The 23,152-nt window shown below is 37.3% G+C and overlaps 1 protein-coding gene across 1 annotated transcript in view; it reads left to right on the top strand.

Moving 5' to 3' along the window:
- The window catches only part of LOC142986686 (otoferlin-like), a 58,408-nt gene extending 48,774 nt beyond the window's left edge, over positions 1–9,634 (top strand). The window contains exons 18-32 of the mRNA XM_076135269.1: positions 22–161; positions 714–1,063; positions 1,268–1,524; positions 2,595–2,809; positions 3,584–3,775; positions 4,264–4,434; positions 4,728–4,876; positions 5,325–5,479; positions 5,789–5,967; positions 6,161–6,281; positions 6,720–6,828; positions 7,498–7,598; positions 8,001–8,162; positions 8,240–8,322; positions 8,969–9,634. Of these exons, the coding sequence (XP_075991384.1) occupies positions 22–161; positions 714–1,063; positions 1,268–1,524; positions 2,595–2,809; positions 3,584–3,775; positions 4,264–4,434; positions 4,728–4,876; positions 5,325–5,479; positions 5,789–5,967; positions 6,161–6,281; positions 6,720–6,828; positions 7,498–7,508 (2,049 nt within the window). The 3' untranslated portion in view covers positions 7,509–7,598; positions 8,001–8,162; positions 8,240–8,322; positions 8,969–9,634. The remainder of the gene's footprint in view (positions 1–21; positions 162–713; positions 1,064–1,267; positions 1,525–2,594; positions 2,810–3,583; positions 3,776–4,263; positions 4,435–4,727; positions 4,877–5,324; positions 5,480–5,788; positions 5,968–6,160; positions 6,282–6,719; positions 6,829–7,497; positions 7,599–8,000; positions 8,163–8,239; positions 8,323–8,968) is intronic.
- The last annotated feature ends 13,518 nt before the right edge of the window (positions 9,635–23,152 follow it).

Raw genomic sequence — 23,152 nt, 5'->3', positions numbered from 1 at the left:
AATAATTCTATTATTTTCCAGATACCAGAAACGATACTGAAAAGCACGGTTTATTCTTCTACTGACGAAGCCATTATTTGTGACTCAAATAATGCCGCCCCTGATCCACTAGAAGTGGAACCGCTGCCACCACATCTCATACCAAAATCTGCAACTTACAAGTAATGGTTTTTACTGTCCTAAGCTAATGTATTAAATTATATTCTATGACCATAGATGCCTTTTTTAAACTTAGTAGGATCTTGAAAAACGGCAGTTTTAAGTAGGAGTAGAATATCACATAGTTTCATAAAGCCTTCAACGGTTAAGTCTTACAAAGAGTTAAAAAGAAGAAGCGCGGTTGAGGTCCATCATAATTTAGATGACAAAATGATTGGGCAGTATTAACACTCAGCAGGTGCGCCGCGAAGAAACCTGCACAAGACAATTAAGACACTTCGAACTAGACAGTGATGGCTTTGTTTACCATTGGGCGTACTAATGATACGTTTAGGGTTTGACAAAAAGAACTAAATTTCAGAGTTTCTACAATATGTTAATCATATGCTAAACAGATGAGCCCGGTCTGTTTCCGCCTGTAGTAAATAATAATAAATAACCCGTGGTCAGATGTAGGTGCAAATTGCTCGCTTTAGATAATAATATGTTTCGGATCATATGCGAACTGCAAGCCAGGTAGTATTAACACGTGCGTTTTGTTTCACATTGTACAGGGTAGACATATACTGGTGGGGGCTACGGGACGTCACTACGTCAAGAAAACCATGTGTCGTCCTTGAGATAGACGACCTAACGATCAAATCGGACGTCGTCTCAGACAGAAAACCTAATTGCAATTTTCCAAATGGACGATCGTCTCAGACTTTTCAAGCTTCGTTAAACGAAATTTATTATCCACCTTTAAGCATAAGGCTTTACGATAGTAGTACTTTTGGAAGAACTTTATTTCTGGGTACAAATATTGTGAAGAATCCTAATAAATACGTGGTGACCTGGATACCAAAGGTCGAGAGAGAGGCGTCTCTGAGAAGTGTTTCTATAACTGCCTCAAATTTTTATCAAGGTTTGTTGCTTCCTGTGTTTCAAACAACGACAATTATTAAATGTTTTATAAGTAGACTATTCGACTGTTCCCACTTAAAACCTATTTAGGTATTTTATCATCCAGTAACTTAATACTCCCGAAGTGACCAAGTTTTATTGAAGTGTCCAGTAAATAAATATTATTTACTTTGAGCATAATTGTCAAAATATATTTATTTTACAGTAAATCAAGTATTGTTCGTTAAGAAAAACCTATCCGTACCTAATCCGAAATATATACATACAAAGTTAACGGAGAGAAGTGTACCACTTTGTAACAAATCCAAATGGAAGAAGATCTTCTGCTCTGCAGTTCAAAATGAAGAAGAATTTGCACTTCTCCCTACGTCTGCAGAAGAAAAATCTTTGAATGCCATCAATAATTACACAGAAGTGGTTGACTCCAAAGATTGGTGGACCAGATATTTTTCTTCTTTAGAGGTATTTATTCCCATTAAAACATCACGCTTGTTGTAAACTACTCAACGTTCTGGACTGTACAATGCAGCAACGATTCGTAATTAACAGTTAATATTATCTCATTAGACTAGTCGCATTGTAATTATACACAAATGTACCAAAATTTTAAAGAGCCCAGACTACCGTCTTAACCCAGTCCAGATTTAGCTCTTCAGATCTCGTGATCCAGCCGTATACTGTAATTATGACAATTTGATTTAAGTGCTCGTATGTCCTACTCCTAAAGCAACATAATAGTTACAATTTTATTGTAGTAATTAAGAAGGATAACATCAGGAGGAATTCTCGCATTTCTTAGTTCTTCAAAAATTAAGTGGCACTAATTAGAGTATCATATTCAAGGCTAAACTCATCCCTAATTCCGGGAGGAGACGTTGCTTAATGCAACTTCGTATAGATACAGGTTTCAGTGTTAAGCTCACAATTTTGTGTTATGTTTTAGGTGGAGTACGATGATAGTATTGACGAAGAAGACAAAATAACTGTAAGTTCAATTTAAATACATTATCTATATTGGTTCTGCTTGTGTAAGGTAAAGCGTAGTAATAATCGTTTTGAATTTGATTGAAAAATGTAGAGACAAGTATTCAGAAAGATATGCTCAGATGGTTTCATTATAAAGAGATAATGAATCAATGTAAACCGATATATATGTACTGTGTGGAAGTAACTATATGAAAACGTGTATCATAATCTCAAGGCCTAACTGATTTCTAACTCCGAGAGGCGACACTCTAGAAAAATATACATACCTAGATCTTATCGGTTTTGCCTTTCAAAAAGGTCAGAGCATCTACAATAATTAACGAAAAGCAAAACATCGCACAAAGTTTTGGGACGTTTCGGGTGTTTTTAACTACGAGTATGTTTCTAGTCATTCTGGAACTTTGTTCGAACGAAATGAGTTTTACTGCCAAGAAAATATAAATAACTTACTTAATTGCTTAAGCGTGAAACTTAACGTAATACAGCCAGATTCTTTTGCTGTAAGCTTTTATCCATTACTGATTATATATTTTATTTTATTTCAGCTGTACCCCGGCGAATTAGAAAGTCAGCTAGAATTTTCCAAGTTTAAAGACTGGTGTGCCACATTGAAGTTGTACAATGGTAACAAGACCGGGATTCCGGAGAAGGATGAACAGTTGTACTGCGGATTCCTGAAGGCTGGAATTGCTATATACAAGTGGCCGCCACCAGCGGATACTGTTGCTGTTACATGCAATGGTGTGGAGCTTAATTATGGGTAAATCGCTAACGTTTTGTATTTCAATACCATTTTTTTCAAAGAAGATTTTATTTTGGTAAATAAAATGTCATTTATCATCATCAATATCACTGCTCATAGTAACGTTTAATGTAGGTAATTTTGCATCCAAACAGCTTAGAATTTACTGTATTTTTAACGTAAGTACGTATGTATAGCGGGCACGACCCGTTCATTTCATAAGCACGCTGCGAGTGTGCAATTCATTTTGTGAGTTAGAGGGCGCGACGGATGTGTAGTTCGTGCACGCGACACACGTGTCCTAATTGATTGCAACCTAACAAATATGAATTTTGCATGTTAAAAAGGACAATCTGAGTAAAATTATACCTCTGTGCAGTTCTATGTTAGTGAATTATTCGCGTCGTCATCGTTGTCGCGTGTGATTTAATATGATTAAATACTAGAGACCACTCGCGACTTCGTCCACGAGGAATCCCCTTACCGTGTAAGTCCCGAGCCCTCTGGAACTCTGAGGTAAATAGCATATGTGTTATTCTGGGTCTTCAGCTACTACACACCAAATTTCATCGTAATCGGAGAAATATTTGCGTTAAAAAGTAATGAATATCCATACATGCTAATAAACTTTCGCATTTATAATATTAGTAGGATTTATTTATCACCGTTTCACTGATTGTCGAGAGTTTCACTCTGAACACAGTAGGTGCTTGTGTACTTCACAAACAGCTTCTTGGCGGGAATATCGGCAAAAAATATTTAACGTTTGTATGTAATGCTCTTTATTTCCAGTTATTTCAACGACTACCCAACCAACGAGCCAAATAAATTCTTGGTTCGAGTGTACATTATAAAAGCGGTGAATTTAGTATCTAAAGGGTTCACTGACAAGTTGGACCCTTACCTGGCAATCAACTACGGTAACAAGCAGATTGGTGATAGAAAAAGTCATGTCAAGAACACCCTGAATCCTGTTTTCGGCAAGTTAGTTGTAATTTTTTCAATATACTTTACACACATAGGTACATAAAATCCCGCCTCGATCTCATAGCGGTAGGCTGAGACCAAAGCACGCCATTTTTTGCAAGCCTTCTAAACTTTCCTTCTTTTACATTCATACATCTTGTCATACGAAATTTGAAGGATATCAGCGATTTTTGACAATTACTCTTACTAAATAAAAAAAAAACAAATTTCATTATCACAGTGTTTTTAATTTTATTGCCGCTGTTGTGTTAGTGTGTCCGATTGCTTTGTGAACTGGTTCCATTCCCGTTACGGGTCAAATATCGTTCAAAATTATGATCATAATTTTATATATAATTTTATATTTTACATATCTAATACGCAAGTCAATCTTCAATTTCAAGGCGTGATAAAATCCATGCTCGTCATTTCTTAATCCTATAATTACTTATAATATATTTATGCAAGTAGCAATAGTTGAAGAACGTGAATTTTATTTATTTCAGAATGTACGAGTTTCGGTGTATGATGCCCGAAGATTACCTCCTAACAGTGTCTCTGTACGATTACGATACATTGCCGCCAGATGAGCTCATAGGGTCCACCACCATCGACCTGGAAGACAGGATATACTCTAAACATAGGGCGATGGTGGGGTTAGCTACTGAATATAATTCGTGAGTATATTGAATATACCAACAGTTCTGTGTGCGAGGTAAGTAATAATTTGCTATTATTTTTTTGTATTGCTTTAGATATTAAAAAGAACGAAAATCTTCCAACTGAATAAAAACAATACAAAATAGAAATAAGAATTTCCAAATAAGTATTTCAATATTTACATTTGCCTTTGTTATACCTAAAACTCCATTTTTGCCTCTCCGACGCAGAATTCTTCAGTAATTGCTTTAGACCTCGGTGCGTTTGCGTTTTGAACATACAATTAAAACGCATCTATTCTCAATTTCAGGACTGGAGTGAACAAATGGCGAGACTGCAAGAAGCCTTCAGTTATCTTAGAGGAGCTGTGTGAGCGGAACCACCTGCCACCGCCCAATTTTCCTGACTCTGCCACCGTCACCGTCAATGGTGTCGAATACCGAGACACCAGTACCAGCGGTGAGTATTTTACACTAACACATACATAATAATATTAATCTTTTCCCCATTAATGTAGAAGCTTAATAATGCTGTATACTACGCTTCTGTGAAGACCAAACGCTACAGTTAAGTGATAAGTATTAACTTAACTGATAAGTATTAAAATATTAACGTAGTTATTAGTAGTTAATACGTTCTTAAGCATATCCAACGAGCTTTTAACTGTGCAAGACCTTGTAGCATTACACTTTACATTGTTAAGCTATCGTTGGCCAGAATGAGATCGGATATGGATCAAACTCCACCACGCAGGTTAAAAACGGAGTGCGGTATTGACATCTCTTCCAGAATGATTTAAAGTACACTAAGAGATTTGAGATTTCATCTCGATGTTTTCCTTTACCGTTGGGACTGGTAAATATATTAGAGAGTAAATTAATAATTTTTCAATTTCATATTTATTTAGAACGAAGCTTTAAGTCGGCTTCTGAGAAAAAGGAGAGCATATGTTTAAATTTGTTACATAAATGGCACACGCTACCTATCTGCGGGTACCATTTGGTGCCGGAGCACGTGGAGAGCAGGACTCTTTATAACGCCGAGAAACCGGGATTTGAACTGGTAAAACGTTTTAACTGTAAACCCTTTCACGCTAGTAGTAATGGTATCTATATTTGTAATACTAAACTAATGCGTAACATTAAAATAAATAGTATTCTTGAGTTATATAATACCTACTTATTACTCGTATGATAATAACTTACAAAGTGATTCAAATCACTTATTTGGATTCAAACAAATTATGCCTCTTCACTGTTTGGTTGGTGTTTATTTCATAATGAAATACGCAATAATGGCGATCTTTAACTGTCCCTCAAAACGTCGAAGTACCTAGTTACCTTTATTCATAGATAATTACACTGGTTTCAGGGTAAACTGCAGATGTGGGTGGACATTTACCCTCTAAACTCCAATGTATACATACCACCAGCAGTCAACATTACCCCTCGTAAATTAGAGAACTTTGAATTTCGTGTAATTGTTTGGGACGTTCAAGGCATCCAAGTCAACGATCCTTTGAAAAAAGTTTCTGATTTATACGTCAGAGCGTTAGTATGCAATTAAGTCGTCATATCCACTATTTCTATTAAGTTTATTGTTTAGTCATCTTGAATCCATGTAAATTAATTGATTCTCTGAAATTTCACCACTTTGTATGTGTTGTAATTTATAATTATTATATGTAACTAATAAATAAAATGAATATTTATGGTATAACAGAATGTAATAAATACTTTCCAGGTGGATGGATACAATAGACCAGGCGCAATACACCGACGTACATCGTCGGAGTACAGCGGGCGAGGGCAGCTTCAACTGGCGTATGATATTCCGCTTCCAGTATCACCACGCTGAAAAAAAGGTAAATTATTGTTACTTTTGATTCTGACCCTTGCTATTAAATAAACTATGAAAAGAGGTGATAATAGTTAAGCGTCAATAACGAGAGGAAGCCTCTTCAACGACTGTTTCATAAATATGACGCGATTTGTACTGAATGCGAATATGTCGCGCAGAGGTCCCGGGTTCGAATCTTGTGCCCCATCTACTACTAAAGTTTTCTGTCAAGAAATGCTTGCTCCCAATTTTCGTGCCGGTTATCGCTCCCAGCGGGCTGTTATTGGAGAGAAGGAATAGAGAATGCACCTGTGTTGGAAACTATAAAAAACGTAACTTGGCTGGTTTCAATCAAACTTCCGCCGTAGCTGAGTATTGGTTAGAATAGCGGAATATTATTGCTTCGGCCAAGGATTGTCATTTGCCTATTATTTATTAATAATAACATTGTTATTTTACGAAGTTGGTGCGAAACGAGAAAGGTCCGTTCACGGAAGTGGAGGATCACGTTCCACCGATATTTGTAGTACAGGTACTAGACAGCGATTCCAATTTGCAGGAAGATTTCTTAGGTGAGTATTAATTGTTTATTGCGTTATGGATAAGTTTGAATAAAGATTATTCAAATCGGACATGCGTTACCCGCCCTTGCTTACACGGTCTCCGATTGTCCTATCATGCACCCAAAAATGACAGCTTATTATGACTTAACCCCTCAAACGTCCGTGGAGATATTACAATACCCTCCACGGACGTTTGAGGGGTTAACATCATTTAAACATTTCAGCATCTGTATCATTTAATTTAAACGCCATCCCTAAAGGAGTAAAATCTGCTCGGCAATGCGATTTGAATAAAATGGATAATATGGGAAGAGTAAATTTATTTTCGACGATGTCGATCAGAGCTTGGTGGCCTTTGGCTTGTACTGACCCAAACACTGGTGTGAATAAACCTGCTGTTAGTATCCAAACTCATTTATTACTTAGGTGGTTTAGTAACGAACAACAGCTGTTATTTACTTAGGAGATTAGAAAATAATCGGTATGTTACTCCTTCTTGATCTAGCGGTAGCATTAGTATCGAGTAGATGATAGTAACAATACTACGTAGACGATGAAGGTATAGCTGCTGTCGGTAGGATTCTCTGTAAAAGACTAATTAATTTTTTAATACTATTCACACTAACAATGACATTATTTTTGGATTTTATTAAGGTTTTCAAAATTCTGTAATTTCAGGGCTGCATTGATTTGGAGATGACGCTGTTACCAAAGGAGAAGGCGATATTGATGCCTGTTGGATTGGGACGGGAACCTCCCTCACCGCTACCAAATCCGAAGTAGGTCACAAATATAATGTTTTTACTTACTGCAAATGTTTATAAAATAATAACTTCATAGGCGTCTACTTTCAAAAGACAGTAGGTATGAGTAAAAATACTCTAAATAATGTCGCGAAAGTTCTCAAGGTTTTGAAGATATTAATAAGCTTTGTCCATCCAATATTCATAACAGTCAAAGTCAGCTTGTGTCTACCTCAGATTCGCCTGGGCAACCATGAGTTACGATGACACACCATAAACTTGAGAACATGTTGACAGGCCATGGTCAACACACGTAGACGTCTTACTGGAAGACACAGTAATAGATGAGCGTAGGTAGTGTAGGTACTTGAGTACTTCCTGACATCAAAGCCGCAAACAGTATTATACATATTAGTTAATGAACAATTTATATTTTAGTCGTTCCGAGTTATCACATACGCTGTGTTTTGTTCAAACCATGAATCTAAAATGGAAGCGTGAAAACAAGTCGTCATTGTTGTTTGGCCTACTTGCTTTGTTGCTACTGCTGTTATTCTTTTACCTTGGAGTCCCAACTGCAATATGGAATGAATTAATTGAGTAAGTGTGCAAATAAATAGGTTTGAATTATTTACGTCTTTCACAAGTTGCGTAACAATAAATTAGAATTTTTTTAGAGATAAGGAGGATATGGGATTGGACACAGGCACAGAGATAAATACTTAAATTACATGTTATACGAGCGGCTTCCGGCGGAAAGGTAATAAATGTATGTCTCCATATTGAAATAATTAGAATTATAATCGGCGTGTTATGTTGTAGTAATGTGCACTAGACTTGCCGAAACTAAGTTAGTTGCGAGCCTATGACTGTAGGATCCTCTTTCCCTATTAATTTTAAGGGGGGCCCCTTGTTTCCTCCGGAAATATAAAAAGTAGTACTTAGGACTCCAGCAACATGGCCTTTCATATCCGTCCCTACTCCGACGAAAAGGTAATTGCAACTTGCTTTATTAAAAACAGAAAAAAGCAAGTCAGCTCTATTCAGATCGTGAGGTAATCTCTACTTTTTTATTCTGTGATAGGTAGGTACTACGAGTTACTTTGTTTAAACGTAGGTACAACGTTTTAGACTTCTACTTATTTAGAATTAGAAACCTATTGCATATACTTAATTCTAAGATTTATAAACTGGTTCACTTCAGGTTCTCCTGTTTTTGTCCCTAATCCGCTATGCGTTTTCTGCTTGTACCTACTCCGAATGTTACGACCAATAGGAGCAGGGGGTACCAGTCAAAAATGTTACAAAAACGGGAAAAATTATGGCCTATTTATTCTCTCTTATGTAACGCAAGTGAAGTTGCGCGGGTCAGCTAGTTTTAAATAACTTGCTTTTTACTTTTGCAGCGCGATATTGCACGATCGATGGCTATGGTATCGTCGTCGTACCAGCGACAACGACACGGTTACCCGACAAAATAAGCTCTTTCAATTTACGCTACGGGTGCTGCATGGTTTTTTGAAAACACACCTCCTTTGCAGTAGTTAAATACGCGAAAGGAAAACGATTTCCAACTACCTGTAAGGTTTTTATTAGAAAACTAGCAGACCCGACAGACGTTGTCCTGTCTCACTTCGATTCTGCACTAAATTCGCAAAATGTATAGTTTTTTAGGCACACTTCAAAACTCTTCTCAAAACACTTAGTACCTTTTAATTTAATATTTGATCCAGCACATGGTCTACTATAACACAATGATAACAAAACATTTTTTTAATTTGATTGCAGCGCTAACTGTCGGGACAGACTAAATATATTTGACACTGCGATGGTAGCGCCGTCTGTCGGATCCAATGTAAAACATTCCAAAATCAACAACTACTAATAGATTAAAAATTAATTAAAAAAACATTGTCCAGCGGACAAAATTGTAAATCTAAACCATTCTCAGATCCCCTTGAACACGCACAAAAAATTTCATCAAAATCGGTGCAGTCGTTTAAGAGAAGTTCAGTGACATACACACTTACAGAAGAATTATATAAAAATATACATATATAAAGATAAATAGAAAATTGGTGGATACCGTAGTAGGTAATATAATATTAATGCATTAATGCATAGTGATACTTTTATAAGGCGAAGAAACTCATAAACCCTGAAACCTTACATGCAGGTCTTTAAAACAGGCTTGAGTGAATGCAAATCTCCAACCCGCACTTTGGCAGCGTTCGAGACTCGCTTAATAACCCCTCCTTTGTTCGGGAGGAGAACCTTGTCCTTGTAAGACAGTCGTGGTTAAAAAAAATATAAGTACCTAGGTATATATTTAGTAGAAGTCAAAAATTAGTTAATGGACAGTTTCACTAAGTATTTCTATAAACTATGTAGGTACCTCCTTTGTATTAATATGTTTTCTACTGTAGCATGTTGATTAGGTACAGAATAAAATTAAATAAATATTCTGAATTTCGTTGACTTATTTATGACACACACACAGTTTCTTTTTGCAACAAATGTAACACTTAGAGCTTAGGTTCCTACATTTATTTTGTTATTTTAGTATATAATTTAGAGGTTATTTAGAATGAGAATGTTAAATTATTTCTAATTATTTTTACGAAATAAATGTTTTATTTTCCTTCATTTGCTTTTTTTTTTCATTCCTGTTTGCATGCTTACCCTATAAAATAAGTACCTACCTACTTTATTTACTACAATCTACTGTTCACCAATATTCGCTATGGACCATTATCATAAGGCACTATCGTTAGCAGCAAGCGTACCTAATTATAACCCAGCAGGCGGCAGCAGTAAGACATACTGCGTTAATTGCGTAGTGACAGTAGTTTCTTCAAGGCGCTTCTAAACGGGCCATATTTTCCTGCAATATGTGGCTGCACTATTGGCAACTTATTGCTCGGCCATCACAAAAATATTTTATTGCAACGATGGCCGAGCAATCTATGGCCGAGCCATGTGTTGCAATATGTCTGTCAATAGTATGGAGCATGATGCAGACTCCTAAACGGGCCACACAAACCGGCAATAATGGCTGACGAAATCACACTCGTCGCAGCAGCCTATATTGTTCAAAAAGGAAAAAGCAGAGACAGTGGATTCGACCTTACTTAAATAGGCGACGAAATCTTCCATTATTATCCATTTACGAGAAAAATCAAAAAGGAAAAAGCAGAGACAGTGGATTCGACCTTACACCAATAGGCGTAAAACATTAGACAATTAATGTCAAGAATTAATGCTTGATAAAAAATTTAATAATAAATGATAAAATAAATATAAATCGCGTAGAAAAGGATGCACTATATCATAACAAGAGTGAGCGACTGAAACAACAATAAAACTGGCCGGGCAACATTGCAGTAAAATCGGTAGCTCAGCGATCGTCCGGCAACCTATCAAAACAATATCGGCCATTCACTGCAATATCAAAAATGTGTGGCTATATGTCTGAGACATTGCTGCAATATTGCTGCAATATTGCGTAGTATGGCTGGAGTTGCTCGCAATATGTCCGGCCACTATGTTGCAGCCACATATTGCAGGAAAATATGGCCCGTTTAGAAGCGCCTTCAGAATAATACAACAACGACATCTGTTATTGTTACTATTCTGTTACAGCTTCTGTTGTAACTGCACTGCTATCTGCCGATTGAATATTGAAAGAATCATCATCAATTTCATAATAATATATAGGTATTTAATATTGAGTATATTATTACTTTACACTTTTACATAATTAATTAGATAATACTTTAAGATAATGTTCAAGTTTTTCAACTTTAAAAGGCAGACAATTATATGGCTCCGGCGGAAGAACTAACATAGGTAGGTATATGTCGGAGTTTCCGTAGGTTCCATGGTTATACGAATGAAATATCTTCAGTCCAAATCAAGTCATTTATTAATTTATGTCAAATATTGATACTTATGATAGTCACGGCCCACGGCCACTCCTTTTAATAACTTTACTCTTTAGCGTGACAGCACGCTCTCTCGTATCGGCCTATCGGGTCTAGGTGGAAGTGAACGACATATCGGTTCCCAGTTCCCACCGATGGACGCCACCGCCAAAACCAATTACAACTTCTAATATAACAAATTATTGAATAACAGCTATATAATTCTAAATAGATAGCTTAATATTTAACCATAATATTTCTATGAATTTAACATAGCTTAAAGTTATTTAAATCAGACAAATAACATTAATTCAAACAATATGAAACAAACTTTATTCTTACATAATCCGTTCAAGATGGCGCCACTGGCGGCGAATAAAAGAAATGAAGTATTGCATACTAAAAGTTATTCAATATGGTTTAGAATGGTAACGTAAATTAATAATAATTCTAGTTGTAATTGTAAAATACATAAGACTGATAGGTATCTAATTGTTGATTATAAAATTATGAGAGTTAATTATCAAACTCCAACAGTTAAAAGATACTGTATTGAATATTGTAATGTTTTGAAGATGCTTGATATTACATTATTAATATGAAGTTAAAAGACTTAATGTAGGTACCTACTATGTAAATATCTTTAATAATTACAACTAAAATTAATATAAACATATGTTACCATTCTAAATGATATTGAATAACTTTTAGTTTAAGGAATAGATACTTCATTTCCCTTAGTCACCGCCAGTGGCGCCACCTTGAACGGATGATGTAAGAATAAAGTTAGTTTTATATTGTTTGAATTAATGTTATTTGTATGATTTAAATAATTTTAAGCTATGTTAAATTCATAGAAATATTATAGTTGAATATTAAGCTATTTATTTAGAATTATATCTCTGTTTTTTAATTATTTGCTATATTAGAAGTTGTAATTGTTTTTGGCGGTGGCGTCCATCGGTGTTCGGTGGGAACTAGGAAGCAATATGTCGTAATGTCGTTCACTTCTACATAGACCCGATTCAAGAGTGTGCTGTCACGCTATAGAGTAAAGTAAAGCGATTAAAAGGAGTGACCGTGAGTTTCTTGCTAGCTCTTCTCATAAGGTTCTATTCTACCCCCTTTCCGAGTTAGTGATAGATTCAGTAATTGTAACGACTATGATTAGTGTCAATATTTGACCTAAATGAATAAATGATTTGATTTGGATTGAAGAGATTTCTTTCGTATAACCATGGAACCTACGGAATCTGCGACATGCTAGAAGTGAAATATCAGTGCAAGGAACAATTTCAACAATGTTTTAACAATAGATATATTAATTTCATGGCTTTTCGGTCGTTACTTCATTCGGGGATTCAAAATGGTACGTAAACATATTTTAAAATTCTCCTGTTAGATCTACCTACTTGATAGATTGACACTCGTTACATTTAAGTTGATTCATAAATGTAGAAATGAAATAAATTGTAAATCGTTTTGATAACTATAGGTATTTCAAAAAGAATATTAACACACATGAACGTAAGTGAATAATTTTATTGTGCTTTTAGGTACGTACACTGAAAACCTCTGCCATATCATAATGATATACCTACCTACCTATCTGCACTGATTTTCTTGTTATTTTTTGTTTGATGAAGTAGGTATTCTATTCATATTTGTCAGTCGGCAGCCATGTTTTTCTTAATTTATGACGAACAGAAACCGATAACTTAGCACCTTTTTTGTTAAGACATTCTCTACTATTCATAGATTATTTTTATATTAAAAAAAAAGAAATAGGATTTGAAGATGAAATTATATTCATTACATAATTTTTGTGCCATTATTACCTACTTTTATTTGTTTTATTTTTGTAAACATAAAATCAGGATTTCTTAGAAAGATTGTGTTTGTCTTAATTGCAGGGAGATTTATGGGAACTATGTTGTCAATTTCAGGGAGAGATGTACTGAAGAGAGAATTGCTACATGTAAGCTGTTTATGGGCTTGTAGAGCTGGCTGGCAACCATATTACCTATGTTGATGACAGTCAGCACTAGTTCTGATACTAACTTAATGGAATGGAATTGGTTCAGTGCTTTGGTAAGGGATTTATTGAGATTATTTCTTTTTTTTCTATAATTACAGTAGGATTTATAACTCAAGCATAAGTATTAATGATCTTATCATTATTTTTTTAGGTTTATTAATTGTTTACTTTATCTATTGGACATGTTATCTGTCACTTACAGGCACTTATTGTTTTTAGTTGTGATATTCGGGTCTGGTACCATAACAAGGTGACCATTATGCAATAGCTAGGCGCTAGCTACATATAGTATTTGACTGATATGATTTAGTGCTTTGTTTCCAATAGAGTACATTTTTTTTCAGTTCCCATGTACCTACTAAACGTTTTAAATAAATCACTTCTAGCTACCATGTCTTAGGAAACAGATTTTGTCACAAAAAATATTTCTTTTGAGTTGTATTGTTAGGATTGTTAACCACACCAAGTTGTAAAACAGGTTCAGTTCTTTCATATTTGTCGGTTTCTTTTAGACACTAAATAAACTGACAAATATTATATTATTGATTAATCTTTACTATGATATGCCTTCTAAGTGACCTATTTTCTGAGATATTCAGTAAAAATGATGATGCACCATTTTCTAAATTTAGAAAATGGCCCATCATCATGTTTGCTGAAATATTTAGCAGTACTTCAAACAGCATATTTATTGCTGTTGCTATTGCTAAATATTTTCTAGGATAATATGGGTAGGTACCTATATTATTTTAGAAAATATTTAGCAATAATGATAATGATTAAAATGATACAAACTTTATGAAATATTATAAAAACACTGTAATTGATAAATGTTTATGACAATTACATAAACATTTATTTAATCAATTTTTAATCCAAATCAAATAGTAATATAATAATTAATAGGATACAGGAATTAACGCGAAGACGCATTTTACCTACCTTGAAATGTCCAACGTTTCAGTGCAACCTGCGTGTGAAGTGCGTGTTCGCGTTAATTCCCGTGTCCTATTCTACATTAAACTTGCAACGCGAGAGTTTAAAAATAGAATAGTAGTATAGAACAATTCACGAATTGATTTGTATCCGCTTTAAATGATGCGCTCGCATTAAAAACTAGTGTTTACTGTTTTTAGTGTTTTATTCAAAGCACTTAGCGCTCTTACGCACTAGCGGCTAACCGCGGGGGCGGCGAACCGCGCGGCTAGCCGCTTTTCCAGTTTAATATGCAACCGCTTATGATTGTACGCACTAAACCACCACAAAATTTTAACCGCGGCGGTTGAATGGAGTGTCGCGGCCCGCTTCGCGGCTAGCCGCCATCTTGTGTATACGCACTGGCGGTTAGTTTGCGGCGAGCCGCCGGTGAAGTATGCACGTATTTTCAGTTGCGCAGCCATGAACTTCGACACAGAGAAATTCATTGTTGAAATTCAACAACGAGAAGCTATTTGGAATTGTGAAGGAGCAGTTTATAAGAATAGAGATCTAAATTTAAATTTCTCTTCGGGTTGGATACAGTCACGAAATTTAGTATCTTGTCCTTTGATGCTGTCATATAAAACTGTTAGTAGTCCTTCAAATGACGAAACACTCCTTCTAACATAGCCGAAAAATTTATCTTGGTGCTTCTTCAGTTCTTGAAAACAACTTGCGAACTGGCCAAATTCGTTGCGTGTTTCTAGTAAAGGATGAATCCAGTATCTTTTTTTATTTTTCTTTCGTTGTTTTCGGGAGTAAATATAAATAACACAAGCTATCTCGACGGCGTCCATTTTGTTTACGAGCCACGCGCCTTCGAGCGGTCCAACCGCTTAACGCGGTTTCATCGCGGCTGACCGCTATGGCGGCCAACCGCGACGAAACCGCGTTAAGCGGTTGGACCGCTCGAGTCTAACCGCCTAGCGGCCAACCGCTAGTGCGTAAGGTCCCTTAGTGAGAGACTAGACAGACTTTGAAGTTACAACATCAACATGCTAAAGGTGCATACAACATAAATTAGTTTGCCTTAACCACTACCAAAAAATACATTTGCATAAAAATAAATATCATTCTGTTCATTCACAATCACAACTCAAAATTTTAACAAATTATGCAATAAGATAATATTATTTTAAATATCAATATCATATTTCTCATCATCACTATTGGGACTGTAGGTCTCATCAGGCAGCTGTACTTCACCACAGAACAGAAGTTCTACATATTGGAAATAGTCCAGTAGTCACACCTAGTACTGTGCCTATGACTGGTCGCTGGCCAACAGAACTCCTCAATATAGCCCATAAGAATATGGATCCTAGTAATTAGTCTGTGCTTATAGACCAATCCCTACACGACGTGTCTATCCCCCGGTTTCTGAGGTACATTTAGCGGTAGTTTATCTATTCAATAGTGTCAAAATTCATAGAAAAACACTATTGAATAGATAAACGATTTACTCAGAAACCGGAAGTAAGTTAACCGACTTTAAAGAAAGGAGGAGGTTCTCAATATTTTCGTATTTTTTTATGTTTGTTACCACATAAATTTTTACTGGGTAGACCCATTTTGATGATGGGATGAACACGTCAACACACAGAATAACTAACACAAGAGGAGGCGAAGGAGATGACATGTAAATTCATACGAAACCGCAGTCGCCAAACTTACACAATGACGTTTTTCGTACACTGAAATATATTATCCAATTAAAACGATGAAAAATCAGTGAAATCGAAAAGACTTAACAACAATTACAGACAAAAATTACTAACCATAACTCATTAGCAATAGAGTAGAATTAAGCACTAGAACTTTGTGTTTTATGTCGGGTTTCTATTTAATTTGTCTATTGGGCTTTCTGGAACATTCAATTTCTGACAGTTCACCTGTCACTGATTTGAACTGTGGTCGCTACTCAAATAGTGATGGGAGCTTTAGGGTGACAAATCAACATCGAGCTATGCGGCGCTGTGCTATGTTTGGTCAACTCGCTCGTCTTATATTTTAAAGAGGATACAAACAAACTATGCTGTGCTGCGCTGTGTGAGGCTACGCTCTGTTTAAAATATTATCGTGCACAAACATAGCCCAGAGCTATGCTGCGCTGTGCTATGTTTGGTTAACTCGCTCGTCTAATATTTTAATGAGGATACAAACAAACCATGCTGTGCTGCTCTATGCCGAACTGAGCTATGTGTTTTATAAAGCTCTGCCATGCTGCGCTGCGTCGAGCTGTGCTAGATTTGGAGGACGCTGCGTGCCCCTCCATCGCCTCCAGACGTCTTTCTCACTCTCGTACTCCTATCGCGCTCGCACTTGCGTATGCGTGCACAAAGAAACAAGAACGAACGAGTTTCATTCGCTCATTTAAACTCGATTTTGTGCTGTACTCGATATACATTGCTATCAAGTTAGTCGTTAGAAAACCGGCAGGAATCCGGCAGATAATCGCGAGCTATCAAGTATCGAAAACTTGACACTTAACGTGAGTCAGTAAAGAAAAGTAGACTCGTTCTGCTAATCTGTTCTTCAAAATAATGATTTTGGCAATAATTGTGATTAAATTTATAACTATTAACGGAGCGTTCCGCCTCCGCCGCCCACAGGGCCGCGTCACGGGGACCGGAGATCGTCCCGGCGTCTGAGACGCCCGGTGCGTCTAGCGCGGGATGGGAAAGGAGCGTTAATTTCCCGCTTCCGTTTCGCCGCCTCTTTTGCGGAAATGACATCTTCGCAGAATGAGGCGACGGCCGACCACGCTGCCTTGCTCCCGACCATGGGCAGAACCACAGCCAAGATCGAGAGGTCGTTCCCGACCACCCCGATTAACTCACGGCGCTGCGACGACCACGCCTGGAAGTCTGCCAGCGTATGCAGCGCCGTATCGGGGCTGTCGCCACAATGGTGGCACCTGGGCGTCTGCTCAATACCTATACAGCCTCGTTTTCCGAAAATGCTTTAAATAGCTTTCTTACAGTCAATTTAGTTTTTCATAAATGAACTTTTTAAACGAATGTAAATAATTAAAATTATTTTTAGTCAATTCGCAAATATTTAAAAAAATCGTCTTAAGTGGCAATACCTACTCTCTAGAAAATTAAATTCGTATTTTTCACGTATGGTGTGTGGGGCCATATTTGACCCAGGTAACCTATTTTCTGTCGCTTACGATGTTCTTCTCTAACAGGCTCGATATTCTAGTTGTTGTTCTTGAATTTCTATTGGTGGCTTTTCTGAGTTGGTCCACTTACTGCTGAGGCAATATTTTCAGTAAAAAGACCATAATCAAGCGATTGAATAATCTCAAGAAACGTTATCGTTTAACGTTGATTTTAGGCTAAGTTCATGTTTCGGAAAGGTTGTTGGAGAGAATCATATTTCCTGCAAGCGAAATATGCACCTTTCGATGATATGGACATATTAATTTGGTCTTTTCTGCTTTTATTGCAATTTATATAGCTATTTGTTGTAAATGTGCCTATATTTTGTTTCATACACCTCATCATGTTTACAAACGCCTTTGTTTGCTTTGATGTCACTGTCAGTGTCCTTATCTGCCTAAAAAACCTTCTCAGGGTGCTGCAAGTCGCTCTCAAATCAAAATCTAAGGAAATAAATTAAACTTTACGACGTTCTATGTTCACAATGTTTAATTTATTTCCTTTAGGAATTCACGGACATCTTTAGAAACATTCAAAAATAACTTAAAGACCACTTAATAATAAACACTTATTTAAATATCAAGTCAATCAAAAGAACTGCATTCACTATTTTATTAAAGAATCCCAATAACTTATCTAGGATAGTCAATATCTATCGTTAGTTGGCAAAGTAGTTGACGCGCTTGACAGTTGATGTAAACTGTTGATACGTTAAACAACAATCGTGACTTCAAGCACGGAGACGCAAGGGCAAAATTTTGTGTTTTATGCTAAAATCTTTATTTGATAACACCAAATAGCTATTCACTACAAAATTGATAACCTTGCCTTACTACTGAGGACTTCAATGTTAGAAAATTGATAAAATCACAAAATAAATGCTTACTCGTATCTATTACTGCTTACGTCATTGCACAAAAATATTCACATTGCTCATGAAATTAGACATTTCAACAACAAATATTACAAAAACTTTAATTTAAACATTTCCTCTAAAATAAAACAAATTTTATTACCATTTGTTGTTTGACCTCGGAGCGAACTGGCTGCCGTCCTTTAACTAAAAGGCAGCTAAGTACAAAAGGTAGTTTTCGAGTAAACGCTAAAATAAGGGGGAATTAATGTCTCTTGAAAATAATGTTACCTAAGACCAAGGTTGCAAGTTAGATATATATGAAGGTATAGTCTTTGTGTGATACGTCGCTATATGTGATATATTACAATCATTTATATCTGCCATAGTTTATTTAAATTCTTTTTCTAACTTTCTGCTAAATAATTTTGTTAATTTTTAACCCCTGACGTCTTTAGAGGGCTTTTGGCGTCAGGGGTTAAAAGTTTGGGGTGTTATAAGTTTGACGTGAGGGGTGTTACATGTCTGTCTGAGGCATCATAACTCCCGAACGGATGCAGTAATTTCATTTTTTTTGTATTAATGGTGACTTATGTGCGAGTGTTCTTCTTCTTAGACATGTTCGATGAAAATCGGTTGAGCCGTTTGAAAGTTGTGGGGGTTGGAAGTGGGGACATTAACCGAATGCCTGCAAATGTCCTCGGATGGGGTCTCATATAGCATCGTATGATGAGAAAGTTGGTAGTGGATTTTTTTTTTAATAAACCTACCTAAAAAAGTATGAAAAAAATTTTTATTAAGAATTTAAAAAACTCCCAACACAAAAACTTAATTTCCCATTAAAAAGGAAAAAAAATAAAATAATAAACTTAATCTTAAAGTGCCTAACTGTATTAAAAATTTAAAAAAAATGTCGCTCCTTAACTAACAAGTTAGACACAAATAGTCTCCCCCAACGCGACATTTTTTTTAAGTTGTTAATTCATTCTTAAGTACTTTTTACATAATATACTGCACTATAAAGCCGCTAACAATACCTTACTCAGCACAGTATTTTTTTTTAAACGTCGCGTCTTGTACTTATAGTAAAAGTTAAAGAATTATACTTCCTTATAAAGCAGTTAGAGGGTTTTAACAGACTTGCCCCCGGTTTCTGAGTACACTTAGCAGTAGTTTATCTATTCAATAGCGTTTCTACTCCTATAAAAAAACGCAATTGAATAGATAAACTACTGCTAAGTGTACTCAGAAACCGGGGATTGTAGTCTACTTACTAACACTTTTAAGAATAACTTACCTTATTCAGAATAAAATTATGGGATTTCAAACACTTTAAAGCGCCGTAACGTAAAAACCGTAGTTTTAAACTGCGTCTTAATGCTTAACTACAAAGCAGTTAAAGAGGTCTCGCACGCAGTAAACTTGCGTCAAAGTTAACTAACAATATTTTTGTAAACCATGACTCACTAAAACCCAACTTTTTGTATTAAATTAACAATGTTTTTTGCATTAATTTGTTTTACGATTAATAGCATATTTAATGAAGACTACGAAATTAAAAAAATCACAGCGAAATTGTGACATTGGTGATCACAGGACTTGAAAATGCGACCAAGGGTGCGGAATTTCAACTTTTTTTAAAAATGTCTTCTAAAAATGATTGCTGAACTAAGTGATATGGATTTTGATTCCCAGAACTGGTATAACTTGGTCTTTCATCTGGTCTCAGATTATCGTTGAGTTTTGGGACAACCTGTATAAAGGTTATAAATATAAAGGTTTATGCTTAAATAAAATTTAAAAACTTGTACATAATGAGTCAAATTAGGTTAAAAAGCACGTATCTAGTAATAATTGTTAAGTAATTATAGTAGCATCGAAATCGAAATTAAGTAATAAAGTCGTTTGTTTCCCGTGACACTACTGCATGTCGCACTACCAGTAGAGCCAGGGGATTTTTTTCTTTTCCATGACTCAACTAATCTTATTGGCGAATTAGACTCACATATAAAAAATCCCTGTAAATCAACTGATTACCGATGGCACTACTAAAAGTCATTTTCAAACAATACATATGAGCAATAGTAAAACACATGAACATCGCAAAAACAAATGACATCCAAAAAAAAAACAAATGACAACAACCGAAAATTATTATTTATTTATCGTATATTTGTAACCATAAAGGTTTAACCCTGAAAACGTAGCTTTACTAAGTAGTCTTAATTCAGTGGCGACTATGACGATTACCTGAAATGAAAAAACATGCTTACTATAGCTATTTATTTCTATCTTATATTATCATGTTTGTTTGTAAATTTAATTTTCTATCACCGGGACAGTAGCCTGTACTAATATCATCATCCTAGTTATAACTTAGGAAATAAATAAAAACCATATGGCTTATTCTGACATGGTTTTGTTAGAAAATTAGAGCTGGGGACTCGACTTAACGGCGGAGTCCACCGGTGCAATGTTATTAAGTATTATTTATTTCTCCTCGTACAATATCTATTCTATCAATTAATTTGATTTCGTAACTTACTGCAAGCATTAGGCGGTACGCATCTTTTGATTTTCCCGTCGTAAACCATATTGGACGGGCAAGAACATCCTTTCACACATGCTAAGGTGCATATTTGTTTCTTACAGTTTCGGGTGCATTGGTTGCTGCATTCGCTCGGAATACCGTTAGGGTCACCACCACACGCGGCTAGTCAAATAAAAGTAATCACTATAAATATCAATTCTTTAACATAAAATAATATCGATTACTCTGGAGCAATATGAACCGGTACTTAAGTTATTGAAATGGGCATTATGTCACATTACATTAAGTCGCGCCCGTTATTTATTCAACACGTTTAGATAGTCACGTTTGAGAAAAATATATAGATAATAACTTTAATAAAAATGGTTAATAAAACTTACCAATTGAAGTTCCCACTAACATCGCGGCCAAGAGTGCAACGAATAATATCTTGTAGAAATACATGGTTAATTTGACTGATGGTAGTGGTCGGTACTAACTATTTCTCATTACGCAGAATCAGAACTTTTATACTCTGATAAGGAGGTAAATAGGTATCATTTTACAGAATAGTTGCTGTTTTTCCTGTTTATTTTCCTTTAGAGGCAAAGCCACCTAATCTTTTTTTGCAACGTAATGGCTAAAATATGACTAACTAAAACACACAAAGGTACTGCGAACTCCTTGCAATGTTGCACAATGTGTAAAGTATCTGTTTATTGAGCCTCTATTATGGAGTACAGAGTCGCAGTCACGTTCGTGGTCGATTAGCAGCTCTAGTGTCACGGTCAAATTTCCTACGGAGGCATTTTGATGTTAGTAATATTTTTGCAATAAACTCCCTTTTGCTCCCCTCTCACACTTAATGCCTTTTTTTTGCGTCAGGAGAATGCATTACTGCATGTCCCGCCCCTGGGAGGAAAGCGGGGTCTGTCGGGTAGCCAGGACGCGGTACCTCCAATCGGATACTCCGCGTCCCAGCCGGTGACGGCCCGCCTTGATTGCGGGCCCTACTACTCCGAGCGGGGGCGCGCATGAGGATTGCCCCCCCCCCCCATGTCTCTCGAACGAGGCGACGGCCGACCGCGCTGCCTCACTCCCGACCGAGTGACCGAGATGGACACAGAGCCACGGCCAAGAGCGAGAGGTCGCCCCCGACTACCCCGGTTAATTGACGGCGCTCCGCCAGGACATCTTGGCGGAGCTCTGCTCTCCGCGCCTCGACTTCTTGAGGCGCTGGCAGTGAGCCTCCGCCTCGGGCCTCCTCGCGCCATGAATAGAGTGACGCGAGGGCCCCCGCGTCCAAGTCCCACGGCGGCGTTCCGGCCAGTAGGCACGCCACTTCGAAGGAGATCGTGCGGTAGCCTCTCACGGCCCTGACGGCCATCACGCGCTGCGGACGTCGCAGCGCGGCGATGTTCTTGGCCGACAGGGCATTGGCCCAAATGGGTGAGCCATATAGGGCCATTGACCGCACGATCCCGGCGTACAGCCGTCGGCAGGTGTTGTTTGGCCCCCCGAGGTTCGGCAGCAGGCGAGATAGGTGCGCCCGCCGCACCTACGAGTTTGGGGGCCAGCCGACTGAAATGGGCTGTGAAGTCCCATCGGCCGTCGAGAGTCAGTCCAAGATACCTCATCGACGGTGCGATGCCGATGGTGACTCCGCCTACTATTATGCTGGATCCGGGTGGAGGGCGGCGTCGGGGCCCATAGAAGAAGAGGGCCTCCGACGAATATGCCTACGCCCGGCGGGAGCGCACCGCGCAGAACGAAGTCGTAGCCTACGTTCCACAGGAGAGGGCCTAGAACCGACCCCTGCGGAACCCCACACGAGACTACCCTTCGCGACCAACTACTTTGACCCGGATAGACGATGGATCTTCCTTCTAAATAAGCCCCGACAATGTGGCGGAGGTAGAGTGGCACTCGGTGATATTCGAGTGCCACCCGTATGCTGCTCCAGGGGAGGGTGTTGAAGGCGTTGGCGATGTCGAGTGACACCGCCAAGACGACCTCTCCCTGGGCGTCCTCCGCCAGGGCCCTAACGCGTGCGATAGCGTCGATTTTTGAGCGCCCTTTGCGGAACCCGAATTGCTGGTCC

The sequence above is a fragment of the Anticarsia gemmatalis genome, chromosome Z (genome assembly GCF_050436995.1).
Source record: "Anticarsia gemmatalis isolate Benzon Research Colony breed Stoneville strain chromosome Z, ilAntGemm2 primary, whole genome shotgun sequence".
NCBI classification, from domain to species: Eukaryota; Metazoa; Arthropoda; class Insecta; order Lepidoptera; family Erebidae; genus Anticarsia; species Anticarsia gemmatalis.
The sequence above is the reverse complement of the archived record's forward strand: the minus strand, read 5'-3'. Positions and strand labels throughout refer to the sequence as shown.